At 35.2% G+C, this 10,306-nt stretch overlaps 1 protein-coding gene across 1 annotated transcript in view; it reads left to right on the forward strand.

The window, feature by feature from the left end:
• Positions 1-10,306, forward strand: part of LOC137619186 (uncharacterized) — a 69,340-nt gene that overhangs the window by 31,198 nt on the left and 27,836 nt on the right. Inside the window, exon 4 of the mRNA XM_068349370.1 lies at positions 856-945. Coding sequence (XP_068205471.1) covers positions 856-945 — 90 coding nt within the window. The remainder of the gene's footprint in view (positions 1-855; positions 946-10,306) is intronic.

Below are 10,306 nucleotides of genomic sequence, written 5' to 3' on the forward strand. Positions count from 1 at the left end.
TCTAACGGAATGTCAAAAGTCACTGGGCGATATTTCTGATAGTTACCCTCCAATTGCATGTGGTGTATAGTGACGTTACACCTCTAATAGATGGCTCAACTTAGTGTTTGCCTGTAACTAACAAATAGAAACGTAGAGTAGAACTACATGTGGTATGCCAAGAATGAAAATGTTCACCGAGCTATCTTTTCAAATAAGTACCAATCACTCAGATTAAGATGTTCGTAGAAGCTGTGCCTGATCTTGTGTCGTCTTCAACGCGACTGACTTAAGACGCCCTTGGACCGAAGTGAACGAGTGTAGAGTGCCTCTCCCTTTTTCTGTGAAGCTATCTTGAATGTTTAAAGCTATCATTAGCTCTTTGCCATTCTATAGGGATATAAAGGTTCAAGTTCAACTTAAATTGCCCACTGTCCTGCGGCTGCGAGTCTGCGACCTCTATCTGTACATACTGTAGTTTTGAAAATCAAAATACATATCACACTTGCTGTCCTTTATAATTCTGAGTGAAGCACAGACAACCTACATTGGTTCTGGATTGTCAAGGGTCTACCTCAAGAGAACTCGATCCAACCGCTAAAATTGGTTCGTTAAGATTTAGTATAGTAACCGTGATGTAAATAATGTAAAATTCCATTTATAACTCAGTTAAATATCTCTCTCAGCATCTGATGATGATAATTTGGAACCTTTGTATGTGATCTGATTATAAAGATTTAGTTATTAACCATAAAATCCGTCTTAAAAGTTACGGCGGGAAAGTACTACACTAGAGGAGACAACTGTGTCGTCATTTATCTAAAAAAAAAAAACTGTTTTGATTTGGTTCTGATATTCCAAACTGGCCATTTTCAGGAAGGGACGACCAACGGGACAGGTCGCGAGGAGCAGTTCACCCGATCGACGTACGTCCCCAGCTACCACGGCACTAACGCGGCTACCAACGTAAGTCCCTCTCGACTGACGAGCGCCACTTTCTTTCGTCTTTGATTATCTAATAACCTCAAAAGGCTTTCTGCTACTTTGATTCTTAAGAGTAATGTTTAACTGTAGTCTTTGCTAAAGTTCTCAGTGTCTACTCGACACTTGAATTCGCTCTTACTTACTACACTTGTGAAGTGACATAACATGAAGTGATTAGTTTGTCTGTATATTGTTGTTGTTTTTTTTTAACCATTTCATTAACCCATTGTTCATTTTCATCCATATTTTCTAACATCCCTTGTGACTTTTCAGTTATTTTTCACACAATCCGATAATCATGATCTCGGTGCTAACGTGTAGAGCGTATAGCCATGTGATAAGATCTTTTTATTCAATAGATACTTGTTAAACCTTCGTTAAACTTTGGAGTGAGCCAGACAAAGCTTTTCCTTAACTAATCCATTGTTCGTGAATGTTTTCCCCCTAACCAATCCATTGTTTATGAATGTTTTCCCCTAACAATTCATTGTTGATAAATGTTCTTCCTAAACCAATCCATTCTTCATGAATGTTTTTCCCTTAACCAATCCATTGTACATATTTTTCCCAAACCAATCCATTGTTCATGAATGTTTTTCCCCTAACTAATACATTGTATGTTTTCCTAATGAATCCATTGTTTGTGAAAGTTTTTCCCTTAACCAATCTATTGTACATGAATTTTTCCCCCTAACCAATCCATTATTCATGAATGTTTTCCGCCTAAACAATCCATTGTTTATGAATGTTTTCCCCCTAAACAATCCATTGTTCATGAATGTTTTCCTCTAACCAAAATCCATTATACATGAATGTTTTCCCCCTAACCAATCCATTGTACATGAATGTTTTCCGCCTAAACAATCCATTGTTTATGAATGTTTTTCACCAACCAATCCATTGTTCATGAATGTTTTCCCCGAACCAAAATCCATTGTACATGAATGTTTTCCCCTTAACCAATCCACTGTTTATGAATGTTTTTCACCAACCAATCCATTGCTCAGAAATGTTTCCCCCAACCAATCCATTATTCATGAATGTTTTTCTCCAACCAATCCATTGTTCATGAATGTTTTCCCCACAATCAATCTATTGTTCATAAATGTTTTTCCCCAACCAATCCATTGTTCGTGAATGTTTTCCCACTAACCAATACATTGTTCATGAATGTTCTTCCCCAATCAAACCATTGTTTGTGAAAGTTTTCCCCAACCAATCCATTGTTCATAATTTTTCCCCAGCCAATCCATTGTTCAGAAATGTTTTCCCACTAACCAATACATTGTTCATGAATGTTTTTCTCCAACCAATCCATTGTTCATGAATGTTTTCCCCAATCAATCCATTGCTCGTGAATGTTTTACCCAACCAATCCATTGTTTAGAAATGTTTCCCCCCTAACCAATCCATTGTTCATGAATGTTTTCCCCTTAACCAATCCATTGCTCATGAATGTTTTCCCCCCAACCAATCCATTGTTTGTAAATGTTTTACCCAACCAATCCATTGTTTGTAAATGTTTTACCCAACCAATCCATTGTTTGGGAACGTTTCCCCCCAACCAATCTATTGTTCATGAGTGGTTTTCCCCTAACCAATCCATTGTTCATAAATGTTGTTCCCAACGAATTCATTATTCAATGATGTTTTCCCCTAACCAATCCATTGTTCATGAACCGCTTTCTCATACCTAATCTCACGAATGTACATAGTCAACCAATTCTTTGGTTATAATTTCTTTATTCTGTAAACTAATCATTTGATTTTACAAATGATTTTTGCTTAACAATCTTCACTATTGTCTTTTGTCCTAAGTAATAGTGATAATTTTACCCTTAAACAATCTACACTCCGTTCTCTTTAACTACGTAGAAGCTTCGACCTAAACAAATCTATCGTACCGTGTCGCACCTAAATAAACCTCTAAATAGTGGTTCCATGTTCAACATATTTTTACTCTCAATAAACTTAATATAAACAGATAAATAATAAACTCCGTTATTAAATAATTGTCGAGTGTTAGACAAACAAGTTAAACATACCGTACATTCCAATCCCGCCCTTTTCTTCTTCTGCAATTTCTATCTCCTCTGTTTAATGTTCCCACTTGAATCTCAACCGCTTTATACCAATTCATCTATCAGTTTCCCGAAGTAATTTGTCGTTGGACACTATGGTATATTCCCTTCTACCCCGTGGACTCTGTCCGAGTGTACATGCGGAGGATAGTCCAAGTTTTGGTCCTACTATTATTACTACTACTACTACTACTACTACTACTATCTTTCTATTGCTGCTACTATTACTACTACTACTACCTTAAATACTACTATTACTACTCTCTCTCTCTCTTTCTCTCATCTTCAATCACATCACACTGAACACTTAACACGACATTTCATCACATGATTTTCATTCCCAAAAATGGACCCCTTCCGCAAATAGCCCAACCCATAACCCATTCCCATCCAACTCCCCATACATTTCCCCATGAGCATGAAGCTACTACATTAGCTATTAAGTTAATAACCAAAGATTGGCAATAAAATCTTGTGCTTAACTCTGTTGTTTCCGCATTCACGCCTGGGAAGCAGTAGGTATATAAATTTGCGCGCCTATTACATGTCCGTGTCAGCCAAATCGGGGTGCGTTCGGTGGGGCGCGTCGAAATCCACCCGCGAGCGAAAGGACAGCGATCCATGTTACTGCCAGAACTGACTTTGGCTTCGGCTAAATGCTTTTCAGGATTTATTCCATCGTGTTTTGATAACTACCGTAACTGACTTTGGCTTCGGCTATGAGCTTTTAAAGATTTATTCCACTGTGTCTCGATAACTAACGCAACTGACTCCAGCTTCGGCTCAAAGCTCTTAAATTTTTATTCCACTGTTTTGATAACTATTGTTAAGTCAACGAATCAAAATTCAAATTCATGGAGAGACAGTGTTCGTCATTGCACGCGGGTGGGCGTCGCCGGTTCGCTGAACGCACCCGATAAAACGAACACAACTGGAATTCTCATTGATAAATTGGTTTATAAAATATCAATTATCCCTCATATCTTGAGTAATTTTCTTAGCAAATTATTGGAGCCTCAAATTCATAAAAGAGTGAAGCCAATAGCATCAAATTTTCTGTGAAAATCTTCAGTAAATAATATTAATAGACGATAGCAAATCTCTAAAGTTGTTTAAAATCTTGGGGTTCAAATTTCCCCATTCCGCCTGAGAATCCAGTTGCGTTCTACTTAACAGGATGAAAAAATATTAGAATGAGAGAGTGACTGATAGAGTATGTGATGATGAGTCACCCCTCACCCCACAAGACGTCCCTGAGGAACCTCATCTCTCCTCACCGTCGTATTCATGTTTCGCCAACGTGCGCGTGAAGTCTCTCTCTCGCAGTTGATTTTGTACATAGAAAGAAACACTACCTGGTTATGGTTACGTCTACAGAATTCAGAAGACAATATCATGAATCTATATCTAGGTGTCCCTATCAAACAACTTATCAGTACTATGGCTATTTCTTGTATATATCATACAATGCTAGGTGTATATACATCCAATTTTCTAGAACTCCAAGTCGTATCCATTCGCTTTTTGTAATGACTGTTGTAGACTTAGGCATAACGCAGGCATGTTTGTTAGAAGTACGGCAGTCTGACGCTATTCGCTTCGACAGACATTTTTACTTGTAGATTTAGGCTACGCTGCTTCTGTTCTTGTTCCTTTTTCCTTTCAGGTCAAAATTGACGGAGAAAATGGTAAACCTTGACCCTCATAAGTTTTGATTTTTATCTTTATTTTATTCCTCTCCATTAAAACAAGAATGAATCTGGGAGGGAGGGGAAAGCCATTAAGTTCTGGGAATATTTTCAAGATGTATGAAGTGATTTGGAATGAATAGAATTGTTTGAAGTAGGTTTTGTGAATGAAGATAGTGTCTCTGAAGGGCAGTAGTATAAAATCTGGTCACTGAAGCGTCTTGGAATGTAGAAATGGTCGCTGAGGGGCCGTTGTATGAAAAACTGGTCTCTGAGGGGCCTTACTATGAATACCTGATCTCTGTGAAGCTCCCAGAAATGAAGAAATGGTCTCTGAGGGGTTGTATTATGAAAAACTGGTCTCTGAGGGGTTGTATTATGAAAAACTGGTCTCTGAGGGGCCTCATTATGAGCCCCTGGTCTCTGTGAAGCTCCTAGAAACTACAAAATGGGGTCTGAGGGCCGTAATATGAAAAACTGTTCTCTGGGGGGGGGGCCTAAGTATGAAAAAAATTGTCTCTGAAGCACCTTGGAATGAAGAAAGGGTCTCTGAGGGGCCTTATTATGAACCCCTGGTCTCTGTGAAGCTCCTAGAAATAACAAAATTGGTCTCTGAGGGCTGTAGTATGAAAAACTGGTCTCTGAGGAGGCCTTAGTAAGAAAAACTGGTTTCTGAGGAGCCCTTAGTAAGAAAAACTGGTCTCGAAAACACCTCAGAATGAAGAAGTGGTCAGTACATGGCATCAAGATAAAAGAGCTCTTAGAGTATACGAGAAACTACAAGGGTCGTCTGATTATCCAGAGTAATGGAGGTTCCCCAAGGAGTCTTTAATTTGGGATTTTTTTTTTTCACAGAAAAATGACCTTCCTAATTACCGAATATAAGATACAATGGCTCCAGGAGGATCTTCACGGCCATATAGATAATTGCAAATTCTAACAAAATAAAAGTTATCTTTAAACACAGCTTATGTCGCATTAAAACCCGAGCTGCTATATGACGCTAGAAATTCGTGACGTCTTCATGTACGAGACTCTGGGCTAGGCCCTTTTTGGTAATAGATGTACATTAGAATTGTATGTTATCTACATTAAATAACAGTAAATAAGAACACATCATAGGAGTGAATGAACTAATGATCCATATAGACTATTCGAAATTAGTGTGGATCATGCAATAGGAGGAAGAACGTTTTGTTATGCTGCACCGAGACTCTTCAACAACCTTCCATTTGATGTCAAGAATAGCAAAAATGTGGCAGCTTTCAAGAAAAACCTGAAGACTTATCTTTTTAGAAAGTGTTATAATAGTGATCTGAAAACTATTAAGCCTGAATACAAATGCTAGCGAAATAACTGATAACGATACAGAGCAAAATATTGACTGGAAAGAAATTATTTTCACACACCAAGGCCCGCCTGAACAGACTCTTATTGTCTGATGGAGGGCGAGAAATAAACCCCTAAAAGTAAGTAATATGTGGGCGGTCGTTCACCGTCAAACACGCCGTCCACGATCCTTCTAAGAGCTTACAGCATTGAAATAGTGAATCAAAATATTACAGGTTAAACTAACAATGAACTCTAAAGGTTTAAAGGCAGCTCATGAATGGCAGAGGCAAGGGACAGTGACGTTGTCCTATCAAGCGGGATAATGCCCTAGAGACTGACTAAGCCTTCAATCCACCCAAGCCAGGACCAAGGATGGCCAGGCAATGCCTGCTCATGACTCAGAAGATAGACCTATAGGCTCCCCCCAAGTGCTCCACCCTTAGCTAACAAGGATGGTGAGGTTGCAGCGATCAAAGGAACGTGAGTTTGAGCGGGACTCGAATCCCAGTCTGGCAATCACCAGGCAAGGAGCTTACGCACCAGGGAGAGCTGTTGCCATTCAGGGGGGTCATCTTTATTGTGCTGCAAAAACAAAACTATCCCCATTTTAATGGAATAGCACTGATATTTCGTTTGATTTATCCATTTCACTAAATTGGTTACTTCTATCGTCTTCTCTGACAGCTATGATACCAATGAAGTGAATTGAAAGAATATTATAGGCTGTAAAGTGCATCACTTTGCAGTAGAATAAAGAGCTGAGAAAGTCACCAAGGGTACAATGGTAGGATATATATATATATATATATATATATATATATATATATATATATATATATATATATATATATATATATATATGTTTATATGTATATATATGTATACATAGGCCTATATATATATATATATATATATATATATATATATATATATATATATATATATATATATATATATATATATAGGCCTATGTATACTGTACATATATATATATATATATATATATATATATATATATATATATATATATATATATATATATATATATATATATAGGCCTATGTATACTGTACATATATATATATATATATATATATATATATATATATATATATATATATATATATATATATATATATATATATATATATACATATATATATATATATACACACACACACACACACACACACACACATATATATATATATATATATATATATATATATATATATATATATATATATATATATTATTACTATCCAAGCTACAACCCTAGTTGGAAAAGCAAGATGCTATAAGCCCAGGGGCTCCAACAGGGAAAAATAGCCCAGTGAGGAAAGGAAAAAAGGAAATAAATAAATGAAGAGAACAAATTAACAATAAATCATTCTAAAATAAGTAACAACGTCAAAACAGACATGTCATATATAAACTATTAACAACATCAAAAACAAATATGTCATAAATAAACTATAAAAAGACTCATGTCAACCTGGTCAACAAAAAAGCATTTGCTCCAACTTTGAACTTTTGAAGTTCTACTGATTCAACCACCCGATTAGGAAGATCATTCCACAACTTGGTCACAGCTGGAATAAAACTTCTAGAGTACTGCGTAGTATTGAGCCTCATGATGGAGAAGGCCTGGCTATTAGAATTAACTGCCTGCCTAGTATTACGAACAGGATAGAATTGTCCAGGGAGATCTGAATGTAGAGGATGGTCAGAGTTATGAAAAATCTTAGGCATAATGAACTAATTGAACGACGGTGCCAGAGATTAATATCTAGATCAGGAATAAGAAATTTAATAGACCGTAAGTTTCTGTCCAACAAATTAAGATGAGAATCAGCAGCTGAACACCAGACAGGAGAACAATACTCAAAACAAGGTAGAATGAAAGAATTAAAACACTTCTTCAGAATAGATTGATCACCGAAAATCTTGAAAGACTTTCTCAATAAGCCTATTTTTTCTGCAATTGAAGAAGACACAGACCTTATATGTTTCTCAAAAGTAAATTTACTGTCGAGAGTCACACCTAAAATTTTGAAAGTCATACATATTTAAAGAAACATTATCAATACTAAGATCCGGATGTTGAGGAGCCACCGTCCTTGACCTACTTACAATCATACTTTGAGTTTTGTTAGGATTCAACTTCATACCCCACAATTTGCACCATGCACTAATTCTGGCTAAATCTCTATTAAGGGATTCACCAACCCTAGATCTACATTCAGGGGATGGAATTGATGCAAAAAGAGTAGCATCATCTGCATATGCAACAAGCTTGTTTTCTAGGCCAAACCACATGTCATGTGTATATAGTATGAAAAGTAATGGGCCAAGAACACTACCCTGTGGAACACCGGATATCACATTCCTATAATCACTATGGTGCCCATCAACAACAACTCTTTGAGATCTATTACTTAAAAAATCAATAATAATGCTAAGAAACGACCCACCCACTCCCAACTGTTTCAGTTTGAAAACAAGGGCCTCATGATTAACACGGTCAAAGGCAGCACTAAAATCAAGGCCAATCATACGAACTTCCTGACCACAATCAAGGGATTTCTGTACAGCATTGGAGATTGTAAGAAGGGCATCACATGCTCCAAGGCCTTTACGAAAACCAAATTGCAAACTAGGGAGTAGATGATTACCTTCAGCAAACCTATTAAGACGTTTTGCCAGAAGACGTTCAAAAACTTTAGATAATATAGGAGTTATGGAAATTGGGCGGTAATCAGTGGGACTTGAGCTACCACAAACACATTTACATAGAGGAGTAACATTACCAATTCTCCAACTAGTGCTAAAAGCTTCTCTTCTTGCTAACTTGCGCAAAATAACAGATAACTTTGGAGCTAAGAAATCTGCTGTCTTTATAAAAAACAAAGGAAAAATACCATTTGAGTCTACACCTCCATAAGCATCAAGGTCCACCAACAGAGCTTTAATCTCACGAGATCGAAAAGCTAAACTAGTTAGTTTAGCCTCAGGAAAACAGGAATGTCCCGCTTTTACAGAAAAAAAAATCTGATCACATATATATATATATAGGCCTATGTATACATATATACATACATATACAGTATATACATATACATACATATACAGTATATACATATGCATACATACATACATATATATATATATATATATATATATATATATATATATATATATATATATATATATATATATATATATATATATATATATATGTATATATAGGTCTATATATATATATATATATATATATATATATATATATATATATATATATATATATATATATATATATATATATATATATATATATATATATATATATATATATAAAATGTCCCGCTTTTACAGAAAAAATCTAGTCACATTACACAGCTTGAAAATGAATTAACAAGTAGAGTATGACTATAACATACATGGATCTAGATTCATGGACTTTTGGACCAGAAACTCGCAAATCTTGCAACAGCTAGTTCAAAACAATAATTATAATTGTAAGAGATTCATAAGAAAACTCTCCACTTTGACTCAGAGGATCTGCCAATCTAAAAGTATAGAATAATACTTACTTTACATCCACTTACAGCTTATTGATAGATGTAATTCACAATACAATTGAAAATAAGTATATGTTCAGTAAACTCTGTTTCACACCGATAATACTCCCAAATATTATACCTGTCACACACATTTCTCAGAACTTATAAACAATTAATATAATCTTAGCATTATTTAGAATCCTTCTAGACCTTAAAATTATGAAAATAATTAGTCTATTAAGTTAAAAACACTATCAAATGGACGAAAACACTTGAAAAATATCAGCACATCTACACTTATACGGCTGCGGTTTGACACTAAGTCCCTAAAAGAACGTTTCTTGTATTTTGTAAACAAACCGAGAATGTATGATATGCATTCGTAGGCAAACGTTTCCCCGCGCAAAAATATTAAGAAAATTAATTTGCATGCGATGGAAATTAAACATTACCGATTGTATAAATTACAATTTAAGTAAATAAAATTATATGTTTAATTTATATTCATATAAAAATGATAATTTAATAAAGAGTTATTCTATAAATTTGCTTAAAATCTTTAGAATATTGCCCTAAGTTTAGGGCAATCGTAAGAGACAATATTCATGGTCCTTTGATATAAAGAATTAATAATAATAATAATAATAATAATAATAATAATAATAATAGTAATAATAAT

This window comes from Palaemon carinicauda, chromosome 25, assembly GCF_036898095.1.
Source record: "Palaemon carinicauda isolate YSFRI2023 chromosome 25, ASM3689809v2, whole genome shotgun sequence".
Lineage (NCBI taxonomy): Eukaryota > Metazoa > Arthropoda > Malacostraca > Decapoda > Palaemonidae > Palaemon > Palaemon carinicauda.